Consider the following 25,719-nt stretch of genomic DNA (forward strand, 5'->3'; position numbering starts at 1 on the left):
AGCAAAAAAAGTAACTCGGCTGTTGTAAAAGCACCTATAATTTTAAACTTGTTACTTGTATTCTAAAAATGAAAATACCAGGAGAGGGACAATTTAATTACTGTGATTTTGACACCTTGTTTGTAACAACCGGTCGAGTATTGTTGTCGCGGTAAGTGCTTACAAGTGAAAAGTGCTGATTTCCATTGTTGTAGTCAATCCTATTGACAAGAACCGCTTTTCAAAATTCCTGCTATTAGCTTCCTGCTGAATCAGAGGAGAGATCAATCTTAATATCAATAGGAGTTACTGCAACAATAGAACTGGGCACTTTTTACCAATAAGCACATACCGCAACAACTATACTCGACCGGTTGTTACAAACAAGGTGTTAACATCACAGTAATTAAATTGTCCGTCTCCTGGTATTTTCATTTTTAGAATACGAGTAACAATTTTAAAATTATAGGTGCTTTCACAACAGCCGAGTTACTTTTTTTTTGCTGTCTTTAGTTTGACTAACCTCAAGTAGAGGCAATACTGGAATACAAGCCTGCAGGAAGTCATGCCATATACTGCAACCCATAATCAGTTTACCTTGTAGAAGATGTAACAATAACTCTTCAGCATGCCTACACACCTTTGTCAAACAAAAACAAACCAAATGTTTCTTTTTTAAATGTCTTGTATAAAATGCTTTCTGAATTTTTAAAGATTAATCTTGTTCTCAGACTTGAACATTTTGCTAGTAGGAAATGTTTGTACCATCTCCTCCAGAGTATAGACCTTTATCACGGTATGGCCATCTTGATTTTACTCCATTCCAACTCATTGTAACCAAACTGAGGCTGGACGTAATAATAGTCTGCTGCCATGTACAATGAATGTTAGCATTCATTACTGTTATTGGAAACAGGGAACATGACCAAGATGGTGACAGCGTGATAAAGGCATAGGGTTATATATAAGAACTAGAGTGCGCACTGGCCTATATACGCGACCCGGCATGCGTGCAGGCAGTCATTTTCTAAGTTGACAAAACAGGCTGTATACTCCCCAGGGAGCTAAGAAATATTTAAGGATGTTATTGGTCCAGTTACCAGGGCACTTATTTAACGCACATTGATACATGTGTATCAATCCACTATTTGGAACTTTATTCAAGACAAAACAAAGTCTCATAAACCGCTTCGGATGCCCTTCATGCTTTCCCTACTATGGCAGAGCTGGATGCTGAGCCCACACAGCAAGAACTTGGCAAAGTCATTGGCAGCCTAGCAAGTTGAAAGGCTCCAGGAAATGACGGCTGAGATTCTTAAATGTGGGAAGGAAACCCTGCTTCCTCACCTACACCATCTACTCATACAGTGCTGGAATGAGGGAACTGTGCCCCAAGATATGCAGGACTCCAACATTGTTACAATATACAAGAACAAGGGTGACAGATCCGATTGCAACAACTATCGTGGCATCTCCATGCTAAGCATTGTGGAAAAATCCTTTGCACGAGTCATCCTCAAGAGGCTGCAAGTTCTTGCTGATCAAATCTACCCAGAGGAGCAATGTGGCTTCCATCCTAAAAGATCTACAGTGGAGATGATCTTCTCATTGAGGCAACTCCAGGAAAAGTGCAGAGAGCAACAACAACCCCTGTATATAGCCTTTGTTGACCTCACCAAGGCATTCGATCTAGTCAGTAGAGATGGGCTCTTTAAAGACAATGGACACTAATGATAATTGTCAAAGACCAGTCTTCTCACTTGGTGTATCTCAACATATGCATAAAATAACAAACCTGTGAAAATTTGAGCTCAATCGGTCGTCGAGTTTGCGAGATACATTGTAATATTGAAAGAAAAAATACACCCTTGTCACACGAAGTTGTATGCTTTCTAATGCTTGATTTCGAGACCTCTAATTCTAAACTTGAGGTCTCAAAATCAAATTCGTGAAAAGTTACTTCTTTCTCAAAAACTATGTTACTTCAGAGGGAGCTGTTTCTCACAATGTTTTATACCATCAACTCAGCCCATTACTCGTAATCAATAATGGTTTTATGACGATAATTATTTTGAGTAATTACCAGTAGTGTCCTCTGCCTTTAAGTGCCTGGAAGTTATAGGCTGTCCCCCAAAGCTGCTGAGCCTCATTCACTAATTTCATGATGGGATGTAAGGTTCTGTTCAGTTTGATGGATCAACATAAAAAGCCTTTGAAATCCGCAGCAGAGTTAAGCAGGGATGCGTACTTGCACCAACTCTCTTCGGGATCTTCTTTTCCCTGCTTCTGACGTATGCATTTGGGACTGCAGATGAAAGTGTTCACTTGCACACAAGATCTGATGGTGGACTCTTTAACCTTGCCCGCCCGTCTGCATGAAAAAACCAAGGTGCGCAAAGTCCTTATTAACATGCTGCTGTTTGCTGATGACGCGGCATTTGTTGCTCACTCTGAACAGGAACTCCAATCACTCATGGACCGCTTCTCACTTGCTTGCGTTGAGTTTAATTTGACCATAAGCCTGAAGAAAACAACAGTGATTGGCCAAAACACCCCTGCACCACCCACCATCTCCATAGGAAACTACAACCTCGAGGTTGTTGAGAAGTTCTGTTACCTTGGCTCAACGTCGACAGTACCTTGTCACTTGATGCAGAGTTGAACATCTGACCAAGAGAGTATGGAGGAACTCAAAGCTTACTATCAACACGAAAGTCCATGTATACTTGGCATGCATTTTCAGCACTCTGCTATGGCAGCGAGTCTTGGCCATCCTACTCGAAACAAGAGAGGCGACTTAACTCACTTCATCTTTGTTTCCTTCGTCGCATCCTTAACATCACTTGGATGGACAAGATCACAAACTTCAAAGTCTTGAGGAGGACTGGTGTTCAATCAGTCTATGCTGTGCTCAGCCAGAGGAAACTCCGCTAGCTAGGTCGACTGCACAGGATGGATGATGACAGGATTCCAAAAGACCTGTTCTATGGCGATTTGTCCCTTGGGAAGAGAGGAACAGGTCGATCTCACCTACGATTCAAGGATGCCTGCAAAAGAGACCTGCAGGCGTGTTCCATTTCCCCTTCAAATTGGGAGTCCTTAGCAGCTGACAGGCAGCGCTGGAAGCAAACAGTCACCACTGGAACCACACAAGAGTTAAAAGAATTGTATCGTAGAAAATAAGTAAAACATTGGAAAATGTAGTCAACACAATTAAGTTTGTTTTCTTTCAATTGGTTTTCTACTCACTCTGTTTAAGGACATACCTTGTCTTTGTTACTATTCTTCAATCCAAAGCAGCATATCTCATACAGAATGTGTGTATCAAAGAGAAACACAATCCGTCTCATTTCATCAGCATTGGGCTTAACAACTTCTTTGACATTAATAACATCCTGTAGAGTAGAATAAGACACACAGCTGAATCATTAACACAAAGATATAGTGCAAAATATATCATCAATTGTACCTCAACATATCATGTATTTTGGCTGCTTAAAGTTGGTAGCGTTTCATGTCACGTCAGTAAAAACCTTGCCATATTCATCTCTTCTAGAAAATAGAAAAGGTCAAAGCATCTTGTTTATGTGTTTTTTCTGTTTATAAGTGACTTCGTTTTTCAGATATTTATAATAATAGTTTGGGGGCTAATCATCCTTACTCGTAGCTAAGAGCTGAATTGCGAAGGACGCGGCTACACGTATTCGAGAAGCTGGCATTCAAGGGCGCCTCTAGTCTTGGTTCCAAGACCATTGGTGTTGCTCGGTCACACACAACCAACGTTCCGATCTACGCACGGCAAAAACTGTACACGATTGTAACGAACGAACGCTGGTGGGCGCTCTTTTTATTATATCTCTGTGGATATCACCATGATCTCCAGAGACATACATGTGTGTGATCACGCAACACCAATGGTCTTGGAACCAAGACTAGGGCGCCTCTGGCTGCCAGCCACATCAACCCATTATGACCACGTAGCACAGCCAGAGATCAAAAGTGTTTGATTTTTTTCCTTTTAGAGTGGAAGATACATATTATTTTGTGAAATTTTAAAAAGTCACTTGGGACGCATCTTGATACACTGATTCAAAATAGACTATACATTGATCATGTGCCATGTGTTGTGGCATATCTGTCATAAGTGCGGGCAAAACAAGCAAACCCCTTTAACATCAAAACTTTGATACCTATATTTGTTTCTGTTTTTCATTAAGTACAATGCGATGCATGGAGATATGATGATTTTGTTGAAATCATGAAGCATGGAAAACCTATCCAATTTTAGTTGACGTAATAATTAATGATACATAGCCAAGCTTCTCATTTGAGCAAATTGCAGATTGTTGAGCAAATAAAAACACAAAATCTGTAACAGTGAGACTAGCTAGAGTAATACGCCTACCATGTCCAAGACACTAGACACTATTGGTAATTCCTCAAAATAATTGTTAGCATAGTTTTTTAAAAAAGAAGTAATTTCTCACCAAAGTATTTGCATTGAATTTGAGACCACAGCTGAGGTCTCAAACTCAAGGCATCTGAAAGCACACAACTTCTACGCATTCGTGTATCAATATTACATGTATCTCGCAACTTCAAGGACCAATTGAGGTCAATTTTCCACAGGTTTGTTATATTTATTATGCATATGTTGAGACACACAAAGTGAGAAGACTGATCTTTGACAATTACCAAAGGTGTCCAGTACCTTGAACTAGGATGATAAGAGAGTCACATGACAAGTATAGACTCATGATCAAACCATTAATGTCATGTATTCCCCTGCAGGTAGTTATCTGCAATAGTTCGGATTCAAGTACCAAACAACTTCAAGTACATCCCAGCATTGCACATTTCAAAGTTAACCTTACATTATTTAAACCCAACTGTGTATTTACCTTGATGATATTCAGACATGCTGCATATGTTTGTGTTTGTATAGTCTCCTCAGGATAAGCTAATAATTGAAGTAGGATCTTTCTGGACTGTATTATGAGATCCTCATCATTCCCTGATGACAAACAGCATCTAGAAATGGGATCAATATCAATATGTCAGCCTCCCTTTAAACCTTTATAACAGTAGAGTCAACGTTGGAACTATCATCCTAACCCTTCGGTTGATTAAGACCAGTTACATTTGATGGGTACTTCAGTCTTCTGACATAAACACCCAGAACTGTAATCTATAAACTTGCCATTAAAGGCACGGGACACTATTGGTAATTACTCAAAATAATTATTAGTATAAAACCTTACTTGATAACGAGTAATAGGAAGAGGCTGAGAAACAGCTCCCTCTGAAGTGACGTAGTTTTCAAGAAAGAAGTAATTTCCACGAGTTTGATTTTGAGACCTCAAGTTTAGAATTTGAGGTCTCGAAATCAAGCATCTGAAAGCACACAACTTCGGTGACAAAGGTGTTTTTGTCGTTCATTATTATCTCGCAAATTCGATGACCGATGGAGCTCAAACTTTCACAGGTTTGTTATTTTATGCATATGTTGAGATACACCAAGTGAGAAGACTGGTCTTTGGCAATTACCAATAGTGTCCAGCCGTCGATTTCACAAAGAGTTAGGACTCGTCTTATCTCGAGTTAGGACGAGTAACTCGTCCTAACTTAGGATTAATCTTAAGGTCTGCATGCTACAGTGCAGGGTTGGGACTCGTCCTAAGTCCTAAGATTAGTCTTAAGTTGAGAAGAGTTTTGTGAAATCGACGGCTGTGTCTTTAAGTTTCCCCCATGATACCGGAATTCCTGTGCTGGTAAATTTTTGTTTTTACAATTACACATGTTGCTCTGAGCATACTTCATTCAATACAAAGTAAGCAAATATGATAGTTGCTCTGAGCATACTTCATTCAATACAAAGTAAGCAAATATGATAGTTGCTCTGAACATACTTCATTCAATACAAAGTAAGCAAATATGATAGTTGCTCTGAACATACTTCATTCAATACAAAGTAAGCAAATATGATAGTTGCTCTGAACATACTTCATTCAATACAAAGTAAGCGAAATATGATAGTTGCCCTGAGCATATTTCATTCAATACAAAGTAAGCGAAATATGATTGTTGCTCTGAGCATACTTCATTCAATACAAAGTAAGCAAATATGATAGTTGCTCTGACCATACTTCATTCAATACAAAGTAAGCGAAATATGATAGTTGCTCTGAGCATACTTCATTCAATACAAAGTAAGCGAAATATGATAGTTGCTCTGAGCATACTTCATTCAATACAAAGTAAGCGAAATATGATAGTTGCTCTGAGCATACTTCATTCAATACAAAGTAAGCAAATATGATTGTTGCTCTGAGCATACTTCATTCAATACAAAGTAAGCGAAATATGATAGTTGCTCTGAGCATACTTCATTCAATACAAAGTAAGCAAATATGATAGTTGCTCTGAACATACTTCATTCAATACAAAGTAAGCAAATATGATAGTTGCTCTGAACATACTTCATTCAATACAAAGTAAGCGAAATATGATAGTTGCCCTGAGCATATTTCATTCAATACAAAGTAAGCGAAATATGATTGTTGCTCTGAGCATACTTCATTCAATACAAAGTAAGCAAATATGATAGTTGCTCTGAACATACTTCATTCAATACAAAGTAAGCGAAATATGATAGTTGCTCTGAGCATACTTCATTCAATACAAAGTAAGCGAAATATGATAGTTGCTCTGAGCATACTTCATTCAATACAAAGTAAGCGAAATATGATAGTTGCTCTGAGCATACTTCATTCAATACAAAGTAAGCAAATATGATTGTTGCTCTGAGCATATTTCATTCAATACAAAGTAAGCGAAATATGATTGTTGCTCTGAGCATACTTCATTCAATACAAAGTAAGCGAAATATGATAGTTGCTCTGAGCATACTTCATTCAATACAAAGTAAGCGAAATATGATTGTTGCTCTGAGCATACTTCATTCAATACAAAGTAAGCGAAATATGATAGTTGCTCTGAGCATACTTCATTCAATACAAAGTAAGCGAAATATGATTGTTGCTCTGAGCATACTTCATTCAATACAAAGTAAGCGAAATATGATAGTTGCTCTGAGCATACTTCATTCAATACAAAGTAAGCGAAATATGATAGTTGCTCTGAGCATACTTCATTCAATACAAAGTAAGAAAATATGATAGTTGCCCTGAGCATACTTCATTCAATACAAAGTAAGCAAATATGATAGTTGCCCTGAGCATACTTCATTCAATACAAAGTAAGCGAAATATGATAGTGCAATACATTTCTAATAGTGATTGACCAATCATCAAAGAGGATTCAAGTTCGCTGGAAGATAATTTAAACAATTTTTGCATTACTCCAGTTATGGAATAGCATCATATAGGGCCTACATACAATTTAAACAATGTTTGCATTACTCCAGTTATGGAATAACATCATATAGGGCCTACATACACAAATGGTGCTTACATTTATCTTGTCTATTCTAAAACAAATAAGTAGAAAAATTTTGTTATTTCAATTATTTACCCTTTGTAATAGAAAATGAAAGACTTACATGGTTGAACATAGTTGCACATATTTATCCACCACAGATACAACCTTGTGATAATGAAGACCCATTAGACTGGCCTCAGCTAAATCAAGAAGTTCCTTCATGTTGGGATTCTTAGTAAAAACAATAAAGAATTACATGTTATGGTTCAAAGCAATATTCATAAATACCTAAGACAGTTCATTCATTCTGATTGGTCGAGAGGGCATCCTGTGGGGGTGTTATAACGGTTGATATAACACCAATTCAAAAAGTTAAAACATGGGCGTGACACGCGAGCTTGCACCTGTGCTGATAAGACAGTTTCTTCATACCTATTGGTCGAGAGCAACGGCTGAAACAGTTGTGCCACATCACGCAATACGCGCGACGCGCACAGCATTCCTTACAAGGAAGGGCGGAGGAGGGCTTTACCATTTCTTAGCTGGAGGGGTGTTGTGTTGAAAGAAATCATTAAACAATTATAATTTTTGCATTTATTTAACTTTTTGACCAAAATGTGTTGTTTTTGACCGAAAAGGTATTTATTAATGGGAATCAAAGTGTGTTGATCGGTTTTCAACTAGTGGTTTAAACCCGCCGAGGCCTGGTTCTTTATAATTTACCTTGACTTCGTCTCGGTAAAATTATCAAGAACCAGGCCTCGTTGGGATTAAACCACTAGTTGAAAACCTCTTCACCACACATTGATTCCCTTATTATAAAATAGTTCTGGGGTGAATTTCACAAAGAGTTAAGACTAGTTTTATCTCGAGTAAGGGCGTTTTAAGTTTTTAATATCTCCTGGGACTAGTCCTAAGTTCGGACTAGTTCTAACTCTTTGTGAAGTCGACCCCTGTATCTACAATGTATGAGTGTATCAATACCATGGAGGGGTGAGCTGAAAGATTAACATGTAGAAGGAAATGTAGATGAACAGGGGTTTATAAGTCAGGTAAGTATAACCGCAATGTTTTGTCAGCAGTGAGGATACATTGATCTCTGTGTACATGCTCACCTTTTGACCGACCTGTTGGATGAAGTGGCAAGCTTTCTCCATGGAGGTACAAACTGAAGCTGAGTGCTTATACAAGGCGTGTTTACTCGGTAGACATTTCTTGAGAAATGGAAGCAGCACTGGTCTAACTTGAGGTAAACAGTGCACCAAGCCTGCATCCGTCACAGCATTAAACACTGATAATGCTAAACCTTCAGGTAAGATGTCAGCAGCCTAATAAACAACAATGTTCCAATCAATAGTTAACATGGTTTTGTAACCTATGGAATACGTAGGCACATGATGATATTACTATTATTGAGAAAGTAGAATTTGCTACATTGCAAACTGCTTACCAACACAAAGGACCAATAGTATAGATGCAACAAATAGTTATAAAGGCATGCATTTCAACCCTAGCAGAGTCTTTTTTAATTATATATTAATAAATACAATAACATAAACAAAATATCTGGATTGTAATCAGCACAGGCCTAGTAGAGTAAAGGGAGTAGAAGAAAACACTTATCCAAGCTGAATTCACATGGTTATTATACACATACATGTTTATGAGTGCAATGGTGCGAATATGTTCATGAGTTGAGAGATGAAATGTTCTATTCAACGAGGCGGAGCCGAGTTGAATGGAACATTCCAGCTTCCAACGAATGAACATATTCGCACCATTGCACGAATGAAAAACATTCATTATTTGTTTTATATAACATCCAAGTAGATCTTTGTCGTTTTGATTGGAAGATACAACTTTCAAACCAAAGCAAACAAATTACACCCGTTTCTCTTTGGGTCGGCCTGTTGGATTCAACAGTCACGATGTGCGTTGTACAGCTATTTTGAGACACGCAGAAGCCGAATGCTAGTAATTTTACTAATAATAATGACTTGCAGTAACACTGCTGTCTTACCAAAGACGCGCGTACGCAGTGATGTTTTTAATCAGCTTTTTCGTTCAATCTGAAACATCCCATTGCACGCTGGCAGTGCAGAGGTACTTTATGGATGGAACGAAAAAGCATGGTGAGTGACTCAGCGTGCAATGGTACTTTTATTTGCTATCACGTGACGGACAATCCTCCAATCAAATGGCAAGGATCTGCTTGGGTGTTATATAATAGCAGCTAGGCACTGGCAGTCAGGTCGTTCAGACACAGAACTAAAGTCGGTGTTTTAAACCGAATTATTTAGAAATCATTCTGCTTTAACTGTGTGTGTCTGAAGGCTCTTCAAACTTAAACAAATTGAGTTTAAAACTGAATTAGTTAAGTCTGCCTGCGAGGGTGGTTGAAACACTTCAGGATTGTCTTTTAGCACAAAGTATGGACAGAAAAAAACCCAGCCACATCCGGTTTCAAGTCCTCACAATTGACCATGGGCGTGTGCACAACACGTCATCAATTGTGAAAGAAAGTGTATTTTGTACACCATTTGGGGTTTATATTCAAGCTGTTTGAACGCAAAGTAGTTTTATTTTTACAACCAACCCCCACTGCTCGTAAAGTTCAAACAGTTCAGGTCTAACTTTAAGACGCTGTCTGAACATGGCCAGGTTAGGTCCCATTATTAGTCAAAGTAAGTATTTAAAGCCATTTGACACTTTTGGTAAACAATATTGTCCAAGGCTCACACTTCGTGTACCACAACTTATATATAAAATAACAAACCTGTGAAAATTTAGGCTTAATCGGTCATCGGAGTCGGGAGAAAATAACGGGAAAACCCACCCTTGTTTTCCCACGTTTCACCGTGTCATGACATGTGTTTAAAATAAATCCGTAATTCTCGCTATCGAGAATTGATATTGTTTTAATGTTTTCTCAAAAAGTAGAGCATTTCATGGAATAATATTTCAAGAGAAATCATTTACCATTTCCTTCTGTAAACCCTGTAAATTATTTGTAAATCTGTGAATTTTTTTTTTTTTTTCTGAACCGAAAGTGTATAATGGCTTTAACTAAATTGTGCGGATGTTTTTATAGTTACAGAGTTGGCAACTTCTGTTTATGCTTGCCTGCTGACTGCAACTGGTGTTTTTTACTTAGTTTGACTCCAAGAACTTATTTATTTGTAAAGTGGATGTAACTTACCTTGTCTAGAGGAACAAGATGTTGCAGTAGATTCTTGACCAATGAGAGAACGGCAATCATAGAGAGACGGTGATTAAATAAACTATCTTTAGAAACAATGGTAGATGATTCATGGTCATCATTGTGGCACAGCTGATAATGATACTCGAGGACTTCACCAAGGTTATCAAAACTATCACATAACTTATCCACCTGTGAAAATCAAATCAAAAATTAACAAGTTTAAAGCTATTAACTATGTTCACAATGTGTGTACAGACACTACCCAAACTACTCCATTACAACATGCAATGTTAATACAGAGAGTAAAATACTGCAACGTTATACCTTACCAATTGAACTGAAATAAATTTTATTTTAGGACGAAGTTAAGTTATGTTACTAAAGGCAGTTGATGTAGTAAAACAATAATTGTGGAATGAGTGAATGAGCTAAGTACTGATTAATGAGTTTAAGATAAATGACTACCATGAAACAAATTCATTATGGTCATCTATCATTCAATCCAGATAGTCTGTAGCATTACTCAAGTCCTTTCCCAATTGACATCTGCTGAACAGGAAATTCAAAAGAGATTCGAATAAAAACTATAAGATATATGAACTTTTTTATTCATATGACATAAATCTACAGAAGAGTTGGAAATAGTCACTAGCGAGCAGAAAAGGCTGTCATGCTGGCGTGTAGTTACAAGTTTGCCCCGGCCAAGTTTACAGTGGTTACAGAGTTACTTCATGAAAGCTTCCTTTTCAAACTGAGAAAACACACCATTTACCAGGAAGCTTTGTAAACTACACCATTACAGGAATGATCACAAATGCCATTGTTTATAAAACCAAAAACTATTTTGAGTTGAAAACAAGACTTAAATTGTAACATTGAAAAACTTTGTTGAAAGTGAAGTTGTGAATGACTTCTAAATCAGCTTACTCACCAATGCTCTGCCTGCTGCACATTCATCATTCCATATATCAGCTGTTATAGAGATCTCAATCAACCTCAATACCTCTCTCAGAAGGTACACACCAGACATTAGTACCTCAGTATTAGCAGTCTTCAGTAGTGGAATGACATGAACGAGGACATCACAAGAAAACTGGGCAAGAGTTAGCTGTGAGAACTGAAGCATCATTGCATCTTCACTGTCTGTTTCTGAACCAGAAGCAGATATCTCTGCAGCCATTGGACTAGAGTCCCTACAATCAAACATGAACACACCATTATAAGTAATTAGAGTCAGGTTGCACTAGTCGTAATCATACTGTTTTGAATGTGCTATCCAAGCTCCAAAGTATCAACAGAAGCTTCTGGTAATATAATCTCTGTCTAAAGGCCCGGTCCCACTGCAGAGATAACGATAACGATTATGATGACGACAATGACGCAAAGAAAACGCATTCTATTGGTCAAATTGCTCCACGCAGAATACGCACACTCTCATTCAACCAATGGAATGCGTTCTCTTTGCGTCGTTATCGTTCTCGTTATCGCTGCAGTGGGACCGGGCCTTTAGTCACCACATACATTCCATAGTGTCTGTTCCAGGTTTGTATCATCATTTCCTACACATTATATTGAAACCATTGCAGCTTGGAGACTATTATCTCCACCTCTTCTTTCTGGTAAGATGTTTAACCTTGTATTTTAGTAACAACAGGAAGTTGGATTGAAAACAAAAACACAAAGAGTCTCAATTTCATCAGTGAAGTCAAAGTCAGTAGACTTTGCAGACAATCCGCATATGTATCAAATGACATTGACCTGCTGTCTCTTCAATAGCCAAAATCTACTAGTTTTTTAAAATAGATTATAAATAACTCATGTCAAAAAAAGACATCTGGAAACACTAATATCAGTGACATGACCTGGCCCCAATTTAATAGCACTGCTAAGCACACAAATTTACTTAGCATGAAATTTCTTCCTTGATGAAAACAGGATTACCAACCATTATTTCCATTTGTTGCATATTGCTTGTTACTTGTATTCAGCTGTTGTTTGTTTATCCTCAAAACCACGTGGAAATTTGGTTGGTAATTTTGTTTTTATCTTTTCGGATCAAAAAAACATCAACACTTTTGGGTCAAAAAGTAAAATAAATGCAAACATTATAATTGTTTATTGATTTCTTTCAACACAACACCCCTCCAGCTATGAAATGGTAAGGCCCTCGGGTAAACAACTCCTTATAAGGAGATTGCTGTGCGCGTATCGCGTGATGTGGCACAACTGTTTCAGCCGTTGCTCTCGTCCAAATCCCTAGTATCAGCAGTGAGAGTTCATTGTCAGCATAAGCTGTGTGTACTAAAAGAGGCAAGCACAGGTTACATGTTTCTATGCGGCACTCATGTTTGAAAAGTGGCCAATATTGTTTACTTACACTGAACTAGGTGAATCTCGGTCCCTTCCATCCCCTCTAACACGAGGTTCATTTCGTCCAATCACAGAGGGTCTTGAGTCTGAACTCAGAGTTGATTGGCCAGTTGAACAAGATGCTCTTCCAGTGCCAGAAGATGCTGATGAGGTTGTCCGGGATCCAAAATCTTTTAATAAATAATAAGACATAAGAGAGTTCAAGTGACACAAGTGATGAGCTGTCTGTTTTTTATACGTACATGTACACTACTGTATGGCAACAGAAAGGAAAGCCTAATGCAGAAATAAATAGACTGCATGTAGATGGAGTTAACTACAAATTGTCTTCCTTGAGTCCTTGTATAAAGTGAATTGTAAATACATGTACATGTACATGTACATGTACATGTACATGATAATGTTCTTAGGCGCACAGTTCTGCCAACAAGCATTATACCTCAGCTTGCTACCATGGGCAGCGCGCCGTATCGATACCTCTCGTCACTAACCCCTCGTAGTGATGTAGCTTGCTACCATGGGCAGCGCGCCGTATCGATACCTCTCGTCACTAACCCCTCGTAGTGATGTAGTGGGAAACACTGTGATTGGCTCAGGAAATTGGTTATGCATTAGAAGTGCGTGAGCGTAGTTTTAAAGTTTGCGTGCACGCCCGCGTTTTTTATGGCACAAACACATTTTTATTTAAACAAAAACAATTCTTTAAGACAAAAGACATGCATGCGTGCGTAGAAAATATTTAATAATCAATATGTACACTCATTAATGGCTCATTGAAATGTGCTAGCATACACATGTATAGCACATTTTAATTGGCCAATTCCAGGGGTTGATCGAGCAAGGCATGCTGGGAAAAAAATGGTGCGTAGATCGATCACCCCTGGGAACAAGGTTGATTATACCTGCAATAACATAGAACACTTAGTTTAGTGCCAATATCTGCCTAAAGAATGCGCTCATGGCACTTGAAGAAGAAGACATACATATCCTACAAGTGTAAGCTTTTGAATTGTTTGTTTAGTAGCAATGAGATACTCTGCTTGACATTATGAATGGAAATATTTGCAATTTTCTAAAGTCTCGGTTTTTACGAAGAACTTAAAGCCATTATACACTTTCGGTAAACAGTATTGTCCAAGTCCCACACTTCGTGTATCACAACTTAGATATCAAATAACAAACCTGTAAAAATTTAGGCTCAATCTGTCATCGGAGTCAGGGGATAATAACGGGAAAACCCACTCTTGTTTCCGCACGTTTCCCCGTGTCATGACATGTGTTAAAAATAAATCCGTAATTCTCGCTATGGAGAATTGATAATTGTTTAAATGTTATCTCAAAAAGTAAAGCATACATGGACTAATATTTCAAGAGAAGTCTTTCACCATTACCTTCTGTAAACCCTGTAAGTTATTTGTAAATCTGTGAACTTTTTTTCTACTTTTCTGTATCGAAAGTGTATAATGGCTTTAAGAAACAGAAAGTGCACAATTCCAAATTTCTCCTATAAAATACAACAAAGGAAAGAAAAAATTAAGGTGCAAATAAGGAGCATTTACATGTAAGGGCCTCTCAATATTTGATTTGATAAAACCTTTGTAAACACATTATCATTATGATTGATTGACCAGAACTGACCTTGTTTGGGACAGTAGAGGGCTGGATCATGGTAGAATTCATGTCTTGACATTAGAAGTGATGACAGCTCCCTCAAACATTTCATGGCACTCAAAGGTATAGAATGGTCCCCACTACTCAACGGCTTCAGACCAACCAAGGAAATCAGACTCTGTAATTCAGTTGTGACACAAAATGCATCAAATGCAATTGTTATACCTCTGTACAAATTGTGAAGTTTGATTGGTCGAGAACCAATCACGTGCCGTGCAACAAATACGCATGTATCATGGCTAAAGATGCGCGCTACACGTAATGCACAGCGCGCCGGGTAACATGAAAAGTGATGTACACTTGTCGTTCCCACCGTTGGTCGATTTCCAGCGCTGTACGAAACACATGCGGGTTCGAGGGAACAGGTGAAGAATTGTTTCTTATTTGAACTGTTCGTCTGCTTATTAAACCATGATTCATAAATACCTCAGACAGTTTCTATTGGTGGAAAGCACGTCACGTGGGTGTGTATAAACCTTTAGTTTATGACCAGTAAAAAGTGTTGAAACATGGGCGTGACACGCGAGCTTGCACCTGTGCTTATAAGACAGTTTCTTCATTCCTATTGGTCCAGAGCAACGGCTGAAACGGTTGTGCCACATCTTGCGATACGCGCACAGCATTCCCTTATAAGGAGTTGCTTATGGCGAAGGGCTCTACCATTTCATAGCTGGAGGGGTGTTGTGTTGAAAGAAATCATTGATCATTTATAATTTTTGCATTTATTTTACTTTTTGACCAAAAAATGTTGATGTTTTTGACCGAAAAGGTATTTATGAATGGCAATCAAATGGTGTTGAAGCGGTTTTCAACTAGTGGTTTAAACCCCCCGAGGCCATCTTGATAATTTACTTCGACTTCGTCTCGGTAAAATTATCAAGAACCAGGCCTCGTTGGGATTAAACCACTAGTGGAAAACCTCTTCACCACACATTGATTCCCTTTATTAAACTATGCATTGCTTCGTCTTAATAATGTTTGAAGATGACAACAGAACTTTGAGAAGAGGAATAACAATGTTACCAAGGTATAACAAAACAATTGTTGCACGCTGTGACACCCTCAGTGGCAAATGGCACCCTCGGGTGTACAAAACGCCATGGACCCCGTCACAGCGTGCAACAATTGGTAATGTACTGTAAAACGGAGGAATAAATTTAACTGGTATCCCCGAGTAGCAGCTCATTTGTAAATGCGTCAATCTACTTGTACTATATTGTATGAATAGAAGTATTGTCATTTGATTGGAGGATTGTTGGTCAAGCGCAATTGATTATTCAAAACCACCACATGGCCTACTTGTACATCTCAAGCCTTGCATTCTTATACTATTCAATGTGCATTTTCATCCCATCCTTTGTCTATCCATTGCATGAGTACAACACTCAAAATTATTTTGTTACTCATTATGACATCCAAGTAGATTCTTGTCATTTGCTTCAAGGATAAAACTATAATGCTAAACGAACTATAGAAGGAAAGGTTTGCGGTACCACCGTGTAACGACTATCTCTCAATGGTAATCTCTAAATGAGTAGGGGTGGTTCTGAAAAGAACCGTTGGGTTCAGCTCAACGTTTTGATCAGTATGCTCTGATCGTCTTCTGGCAGAAGAACCCAGAAGACAATCAAGAAGACGATCTGAACTGCTAAGGCCATGACACGCCCACATGTCAAAAGATGCCCAAAGAAGACGATTAGAGCCTTTCCTGATCGTATTGCCACCATGCAAATTTCAAATCCTACTTAAACTGTAGGAAATTGAAAACACTTTAAAGGATTTGGGTACTTTTTCCAAATGTCCATAGACTTACATTAAACTTACAGGGTTTAAAGATAATGATAGTGGAAAGCTTCCCTCAAATATTACTTACTGAGGTGCTGTAGTTTTTGAGAAATGAGTAAAAAATGTCATGAAAATACGTTTGTAAATGATTAAAATAGTTTTCGTCTCATGAGACGAAAATTATTTTCATGACAATGTTTTACTCATTTCCGAAAAAGTACAGCACCTCAGCACGTAATATTTTCAGGGAAGCTTTCTACTATCACCATCTTCAAACTGTGTAAGTTTAGTGTAAATCTGTGGACATTGTGTTTTTTGTCCTACAAAAGTTACGCAGACCCTTAGCATGATTTTTGATTTAATTCTCCGTATTTGTGGAAAAAATAATAAAGAAACTTAAAATCACTGTGACAGCAAAAGCAAGCAATGAAACAAAACACAAACCTTAGCGATGCTTGGCCTCTGTAGGAAAATCTCAGCTGGAAAGTCTTGAAGAACCACATCACTGACGAATTCACATGAAGTAAGCACCAGACTTGGTCTTGGACTACATAGTGAACTAATGGGGAGTAAATAATGTGAAAACTTTGAATAATACAACACAGCATACCATTGCTTCAATTTATTGTTTCGCGACAAACCTACTGGGGTTTTTTTACACACGGAATATCGTGATTTGAAAGAACTTTACTAAAGGTTTTAGGTACAGAAATTATCTGTGGGCTTGTCATGGCCTTAGCAGTTAAGAGCACCGGACTCAAGCTCTGGTATTTGATCAGCAGAGTGTGGGTTTGAGTCCGGTCGTGACACTTGCTATGTAAAGTAAAGTTGGGAAGGTAGTGCTTTCTGCTCTACCAGCCAGGCTTCTGATTGATGATACCCAAGCATACATCCCTGAGGACTGTAAAGAGGGTAACCCTGTTTCAACCCTAGGATTACCTATGGCAAAGGCCCCTGGGGAAAAAAATGGTAGCCAACACCTTGAAGGCCGTGTGTGTCTGGCGACTTGCATTGCATACAGCAAAATAGAGGTATTTCTAAAGGTTTGATGTGATTATTTTCAATCACTTTTGAAGGTTTGTTTTCCTTTCAGACGACAATACAAGTGAGACTTGTGTGCACAACTTTTCATGTAAACAAACCTTCACCCAATACGCAAACATTGTTTTTAATTTTTTGTTAATATCTCTCATGTTTCCAACCTGAAAGCTTGAATTTGGTAAGTCAAACAAATCATTCAAAAGATAATTTCATTCTCTACCAAATAAACTCAACTTGTACACAAGAAAATAATCACACTTACATGTACAGTTAATACATTGATTTTAGGGTTCGGCCGAAAATGGATTGGATTTCCTGGCACAGTGAGGCACTCCTCCATGGCGCTATGTTTAATACTGTGTGCGTGGGTAAACTTGGCTAAATGGTCACACACATGTATTACTTTGAGACCTTAACCCTTTCCCCCAGGTCTTTGGCATTTTGAAACTGGAACACTTTCCAATTTACAATGTAACTTTTTTTTTAAAGGCAGTGGACACTATTGGCAATTACTCAAAATAATTATCATCATAAAACCTTTCTTGATTACGTGTAATGGGGAGAGGTTGATAGTATTATTAAACATTGTGAGAAACAGCACCTCTGAAGTGACATAGTTTTTGAGAAAGAAGTAATTTTCCACGAATCCGATTTTGAGACCTCAAGTTTAGAACTTGAGGTCTCGAAATCAACCATCTAAATGCACGCAACTTCGTGTGACAAGGGTGTTTTTTCTTTCATTATTATCTCCCAACTTCGACGACCGATTAAGCTCAAATTTTCTCAGGTTTGTTATTTTATGCAACATATATGTTGAGATACACCAAGTGAGAAGACTGGTCTTTGACAGTAACCAATAGTGTCCAATGTCTTTAAGGCAGCCCGTAGAAGGCATGGGTTACTCTACATTGGGAAACGATCTAAACTGCCCGAAACTTACAGTTGGCTCCAGACATAATATTTGGTAGTTGATTGGCAATCGATTTCCCATACGTTTTGCATCAAAGAGGTTATCTTCCAAACCGGGCAGGCAGAACATTGTACATTGTTGGAAGGGGCATTGAGGCCAACTAAGAAGGGCATCAAGCCAAATGAGCCGTCATGTCAAACTGTATTAAAACTGTTGAATGGCATTGAAATACAATTGTTATGCCTCAGTAACAAACTGTGAAGTTTGATTGGTCGAGAACAAATGGCAGTGAAAATGGCACCCTCGGCTTCAGTAACAAACTGTGAAGTTTGATTGGTCGAGAACAAATGGCAGTGAAAATGGCACCCTCGGCTTCAGTAACAAACTGTGAAGTTTGATTGGTCGAGAACAAATGGCAGTGAAAATGGCACCCTCGGCTTCGCCTTTCCCCTCGGGTGTACAAAACGCCATGGACCCCATCACAGCGTGCAACAACTGTGTCCTGGCATCTTTCTGTATACAACCACTGGTAAAGACCACTCATTAAAACAGCATGCCTTCCCCTGATTCAGTTTGAGCAATTGGGTTTTAGGGGAGATGAATTTTTCAGCTCCAAGTGCAAAAAGAAAGTTTCTTACAAAAGCTGCGATTGTAGACCCACTTATTTCTAAAGCTGACGGATGTCAATAAAATGAAACAATACACAGTGGCCATTGTAACAGGGCGCACAATGACATCAACATTCCATTGCATTACATGTATGTCATACCCATGACCCTCAACAATGATAAATTACAAGTAGAATGGCCAAAAAGTTATCCTTATTACAGATACAGATTTGTTAGAATAAAAAGTGGACTATCTGGACATACCTGTTGGTTGATATCAACACATGTCTGTCAGTGGGGGTTAAAGCAAGCCAAGGAAATGTAGAAAACTTCAAACCTTTAATACCTACAACATTAACCAAAAAAGGGGAAATTGAGGTTAATAACAAGTCTTAAACACTTCACATCTGATGTACTCTTTTTCTGTCAAACTTTTCCAAACTGAACAGCGATGGACGTTTAAACAAACACTAGGATCAACTTCACAACATCCTCTATTTGGTAGTGGTGCATTGACTGGCTAACTATGCCCCGGATAATCCATCCATTCCTCAAAGGGAAAAAGACAAAACAATTCATTTTATGAGAATATTTTTTTTTTTTCACTTTAACATTTAGTGTAGTCAGGGTTTGTGACTAGGTTGTTCTCAAAATCAAAATTACTTTGAAAGTTCAAGAAAAAAATACCATGTACCCATATTTATGAATTACTGTACTAACTGAATTAGTGTATCCTATATACAAATATTGACTGCTTCGAGTGCTTTGGTTAAAACTACGACTCCCGAGGTGATCCCCTGAGGTGCAGCCGAGGGAAAATGGAACAGTTCAGGGATCAGTGAAGGAGTCGTAGTTTTAACCATAGCACGAGTTAAAGCAGTCAATATTTGTTTTATAACACCCCAACAGACTATTTATCATCTTCGTTCACGTAACGTTCGTACGCGCATTTCAGATACACAGATGCACAACTGATTGGGTTCGAGGTGGGTAAAAAGACGTCTGGGTACTGCACGCCGTGTGATAGTCGTCGGACTTCCACACCGCAAATGATGCACTATCACACAGAAAACGATGCACTATCACACAGCCGCCGTCTAGTAAAACCAAGACATATCATGTGACGCGCTCTAAACCAATGAAAAGGCCAAATATTTGTAAGGGGTGTTATAAAGTCTGTTATAGCTCAGTAACAAATTGTGATGTTTGATTGGTCGACAACCAATCATGTGATGTGATACCATGGCTAAGGATGTGCCCTAGGCGTTATGCGTAGCGCTCATCATTAGCCATGGTACATACGTTTTTGTTTAACGATGTGCATTAATTTGATCACTCCCACCGTTTATCAATTTCCAGCGCTTTGTACACAACAGCTGCGGGTTCAAGGGAACAGTGAAAAATCGTTTCTCATTTGTACAACTGTTCGTCTGCTTATTAAACTATGCATACTCTGTTGGATGTTTGAAGTTGACAACAGACAGAACTTCGAGAAGAGGAATAAAAATGTCACCAAGGTATAACAAAACAATTGTTGCACACTGTGACCAAGTCCAAGGGTTTTGTACACCCTTAGGGACAAATGGCACCCTCGGCTTCGCCTCGTGTGCCATTTTCCCCCTCGGGTGTACAAAATACATGGACCCCATCACAGCGTGCAATAATGGTATATTGACCTACCAGTACTAACTGAATTACTGTATCCAGTTGTGTGCTGAACATTGACTTTGGTGCCATTTTTGAAATAGCCATATTGCTGAGGCAGTTGTGATGTACTCTGTTCTGCAACTGATGGCCTGTTCATCTCATGCGGGACCGGTTTACATCCAGACTCTATAGAAATCACATGACATGTTCTCAGATAACTTGGAACCAAAGCTTTCAAATTATAATTTTTGTCACGTCTAGAATTATAAATGTCTGCTTCAATATTAAATCTGATCGAACCATCAATGATCACAAATCATAGAACTTTTGCATTTGATAATAACTTTGTATATGTAACTACAAAAACACATTTGTCACTGGTACTGAATGCGGAAAAATCCATGTACACATGTAGTATACAATTTGATGTGCTCAAAGATTGCACTTCATTCTATCAATTATTTAATTTAAAAACACATACATGTATCCAATGTTTCTACCGCCGAGTGGAAATTTCAAGCCAAAACATGTTTATTAGACATTTGATGGGTATTGGTACATGTAGTACAGTATGTAATCAGTACCTCCCAATCAAAGGCAATCTAGTGTTCAAATTGGACGGGTGGAGGGAAGGTACACTATCGGTAATTGTCAAAGACCAGTCTTCTCACTTGGTTTATCCCATCATAACCATAAAATAACAAGTCTGTGAAAATTTGGGCTCAATCGGTCATCGAAGTTGCGAGAAAATAATGAAAGAAAAAACACCCTTGTTGGACGAATTTGTGTGCTTTCAGAAAAGAATAAAAGACTCCTAGCTAGAAGTCTTACCTCTTTCTCAAAAACTGCAATGGGAGTCGTTTCCCAAAATGTTTTATACTATCAACAGCTCTCCAATGCTCATTACCAAGTCAGTTTTTAAATTTTAAGATAATTGTTTTGAGTAATTACCAAACGTGTACCTTCCCTTTAATAGATATTTTGTTCTATTATTTCCGAGGGGATATTTTATTTTTTATTTTTGAGGGGTGGGAGGGAGGTGGGGTTAACACTACAATACCATTGTTGTGTGCCTGCTGATGTTGATAGATACATTCTGTTGTATGTGGTGCTTCCTCTTGATTTGGTAAACTGAGTAGATTGTCCAAGATGTCATCAATGATTGACTTCAGAGAATCATCAGTATCTGCTCGAAGTTTGGATAAGAAACTAGGCCCTCCAATCTCCAGAAACTGCTTGACTGATGACCCATGCTGTTAATAAGATTCAAATAGGTGTGTTGATAACGCATAGTCTAGATGAGTACCAGTCATGTACAAGTGCATCTCTTGTCAACTGACATCTTCCTTCAGTGATGCAGGAAAACTAGAGCAGCTTGCCTTGTGCAGTTGTAACATTGACATTACAATTGACAGATTTTGGCAATTTACAACATTTTCCAGCAAACATGTAATCAAGCAAAATTTTATTGAGTGAAGTGCAGGGATGCGTTATTTGGATCAAACATTGGACCACTAAGACAGTTTCGCTCTTCCTATTGGTGGAGAGCGCTTCACGTGGGGGTGTTTAAACCTTTGATAATGACCAGTAAAAAGGGTAGAAACATGGGCGCGACACTTGAGCTTGCACCTGTGCTTATAAGACAGTTTCTTCATTACTATTGGTTGAGAGCAACGGCCGGGACAGTTGTGCCACATCACACGATACGTGTAATGCGCAGAGCAATCTCCTTATAAGGAGTTGTTTACCCGAGGGCCTTACCATTTCATAGCTGGGAAGGTAATGTGTTGAAAGAAATCAATGAACAATTATTATTATTTTTTTTTTTTTAGTTTTTGACAAAAAGTGTTGATGTTTGTTGACCGGAAATGTATTTATGAATGGGAATCAAAGTGTGTTGAATTGGTTTTCAACTAGTGGTTTGAACCCCCCCGAGGCCTGGTTCTTGATAATTTACCTCAACTTCGCTCAGTAAAATTATCAAGAACCAGGCCTCGGCGGGTTTAAACCACTAGTTGAAAACCGATTCACCACACATTGATTCCCTTATTTATAGTAAGTACAACCAGAAACTGAAGCAGTTAGAAAGTCACACAGAAAAAAATGAAGTAACTTTTATCAACAGGGGGTGCTTAAAACATACCGGTAGACCGAAACAGGGACAAATCTAATGCTACATTTTAATTTTTTAAAGCAGAATAGTGCAGAGATCTCACATACCTTACTTAGTCGCTTGATGAGTTTGAGTACCTCTTCTTTATTCGGGCAGTGATTGTGATTAAACCATTCTAACAGATTTATATGTAAAATCCTTTCCTGAACGAGATCCGCTTCACAGATTAACCCATGCTCCAATTTACTCCAGATATTCTGCAATGCCCTCACACGAATCTCCTCTAACTTGTGTCCTGAGGGAAAAGGCAATTGACTTGGTTTAAAGTTAACATCAGACCTTTTTTAACCCTGTTTTCTTTATGATTAAATTTTACTGTTTAAAATGAACGAGGCTGCATCATTTTAGTGACTGCTCCACCTGCTTGATGCTTTAAAGTAGATCTGGCTCATTTGAGAAATGGTTTGGGTGACATGATGTGGTTATCGAGCGTAAATTCAAGTTCTGGTGGCTAAGTCATCAGGGTATGGGTTTGAATCCCAGTCATGACACTTGTGTCCTTGAGAGCATAGATGTTGAAAACAAGACTAAAATGAAAGTGCTTTTCTCCACCCAGGGGTAAAATGGGTTTCTTTGAGGGCAGAGATTGTTCTTGTGATTGGTTTAAATAGCTAAGTACACTATGTACTTGGCAGCACAGGCTGTATACTCCCAGGGCAGCACAGGCTGTATACTCCCAGGGCAGCACAGGCTGTATACTCACAGGGCAGCACAGGCTGTATACTCCCAGGGCAGCACAGGCTGTATACTCCCAGGGCAGCACAGGCTGTATACTCCCAGGGCAGCACAGGCTGTATACTCCCAGGGCAGCACAGGCTGTATACTCCCAGGGCAGCACAGGCTGTATACTCCCAGGGCAGCACAGGCTGTATACTCCCAGGGCAGCACAGGCTGTATACTCCCAGGGCAGCACAGGCTGTATACTCCCAGGGCAGCACAGGATGTATACTCCCAGGGTGCTGAGATGGTTAAAGAAACAAATAAATGGGCCAGTGACCTTGGGTAATAATATTGGGGCGCCCTGAGCGTCTCTGACGGATTTGAGCGCTATAAATAAGAAGCCACTATTATCATTCATTTTGAAGGGCCTGACTGAAATTTATGTATAGTTCATCACTGAAACTTGTCCCTTACATATGTTTTCCTTATAATAGGGAGTCTTTTAGATTCTACCATTTTTCCTTCATAAATAATGGCTTTGCAGGGCTGTCCCCGGTTTTTGCAGTTACCACTGCGCAGCGGGTGGAAAAACACAAGTAGGCAGAGCCGGTTTTGTCAAAGGACTGAGCTGGGCGAATGTAGCTTGGGCACCCTTTCCCTCACAGTGTGGCCCAGGGCCCGCCCAAGGGCCCCAATTAATTTAATGAAAAGAAAATTTAAAATTGACATCTCCCATAGCCACGTTGTGAACAGACTTGCCTGTAAACACTTCCTTGCCTGATCACTGGCGGTCCTACTATTTGCCGTCAACGAGCAATTTACACGAAGCGCAGTAAGTAGTATACTAGGTACCCAGGCCTGATACTTCACGGAGGCAACAAAGGCGATTGCCTCCGTGTCCCCTGGTCATTGCCTTGGTGCCCTTGAAATGCTCCAGTACAAATTTGCAATTTCATCATAGGGTGCCCTTTACCAAGAAGAAAATGCCTTGGTGCCCTTGCCCTTTCAAAAACGAAGTTTGGGGTTTTTTTTTTTCACAAGAATAAAAAACTCAATTTTTATAACCGAAATTTAACCTAAAACTTATGAATATTCTCTTTTATTAGCCATGCCTCCTTGTGGGTTTCTAATGTATTTGAGGAGTTGAAGTGAGTTGACAGCACCAAACCAGTTGACAGCGATTTCAAGTAGTAGGAACCAGCACACGAGATGTGACAGCCCTTTTTTAAAGCGAGCAAGCTGCAATTTTTTTACCCCACAAACTTTGTTTACTTCCTGCTTTTTTTGTGTGCACATAATAATTTGCTTGCACTTAAAAAAGGTCATAATTATTCATAGATTGCACCCGAGATAATGTCAATTGTGGTACTGTACTATGAGCTCACACTATCAATTGGTACATGATCAACATAACAACATGTGAACGAAATCTCAACTTCTGAAATTGGGTAAAAAATTAAGAATTTTTTTGTCAAATCTTTGATCGGAATGTAAAGAAGCTTTATACCCAGGAAGTCAGTGCAGTGGCACCGGCTCACCTACCAGGACTAGACCTACAAAAACTGCATGACACTGATAGGACAGGCCTGTGTTTATGTCTCTTCAGGAAACTTTATGCTCAGCATGATTGAAAATAATAAAAACAAAACAGACGAAGAGACGAAAAGACAGACGCGTGAGTAAGAATGTTGGTCACTTTGTACCCAAGTCACTTCATACCCATTCACTTCGTACCCAAGTCACTTCGTACCCAAGCACCTTCGTACCCAAGTCCCTTCATACCCAAGTCACGTCATACTGAATGAATTGTACGGTTGTTGAGACCATGGAGTTGAGACAAAAGAAACGATTTGAAACAAACTTTCTAAAGGTTTTTTTTTTAAACCAAAGTTGGGGATCGTTTTTGATATCAGCACTGGTTATCAGCAAATAAAACATTCCTTTTTTAGGAGGGCTTAAAAAAAACATAGTAATTTACACAGGATTGAAAAGCTCGTGTAAAATTAGTGGCGATAACTTAACCCTCCTCGTTGGGGGGGGGGGGAATATGTCGTCAATGCATGCCATTCTCCATCGGACAAGTCAAAAACGGAGCCTATGGCTCCATGAGAAAATTGCGTCAAAGTGAAAACACTAATTCACCAATATTAATTCTTATACTTTTTTTTCCAAAATTAGTAAGGAACATTTAATTATCGTAAAATATAATCAGGGTTGTCAATGTCCACACGAA

The 25,719-nt window shown here is 38.8% G+C and overlaps 1 protein-coding gene across 1 annotated transcript in view; it reads right to left on the reverse strand.

Annotated features, from left to right (window-relative positions):
* Positions 1 to 25,719, reverse strand: part of LOC117288895 (rotatin-like) — a 99,897-nt gene that overhangs the window by 71,462 nt on the left and 2,716 nt on the right. Inside the window, exons 2-15 of the mRNA XM_033769765.1 lie at positions 22,874 to 23,061; positions 21,714 to 21,906; positions 20,687 to 20,839; positions 19,271 to 19,352; positions 16,892 to 17,006; positions 14,630 to 14,780; positions 12,999 to 13,161; positions 11,553 to 11,814; positions 10,619 to 10,810; positions 8,535 to 8,747; positions 7,541 to 7,650; positions 4,881 to 5,010; positions 3,246 to 3,374; positions 503 to 619 (exon numbers count right to left, since the gene is read on the reverse strand). Coding sequence (XP_033625656.1) covers positions 503 to 619; positions 3,246 to 3,374; positions 4,881 to 5,010; positions 7,541 to 7,650; positions 8,535 to 8,747; positions 10,619 to 10,810; positions 11,553 to 11,814; positions 12,999 to 13,161; positions 14,630 to 14,780; positions 16,892 to 17,006; positions 19,271 to 19,352; positions 20,687 to 20,839; positions 21,714 to 21,906; positions 22,874 to 23,061 — 2,198 coding nt within the window. The remainder of the gene's footprint in view (positions 1 to 502; positions 620 to 3,245; positions 3,375 to 4,880; positions 5,011 to 7,540; positions 7,651 to 8,534; positions 8,748 to 10,618; positions 10,811 to 11,552; positions 11,815 to 12,998; positions 13,162 to 14,629; positions 14,781 to 16,891; positions 17,007 to 19,270; positions 19,353 to 20,686; positions 20,840 to 21,713; positions 21,907 to 22,873; positions 23,062 to 25,719) is intronic.

This window comes from Asterias rubens, chromosome 4, assembly GCF_902459465.1.
Source record: "Asterias rubens chromosome 4, eAstRub1.3, whole genome shotgun sequence".
Lineage (NCBI taxonomy): Eukaryota > Metazoa > Echinodermata > Asteroidea > Forcipulatida > Asteriidae > Asterias > Asterias rubens.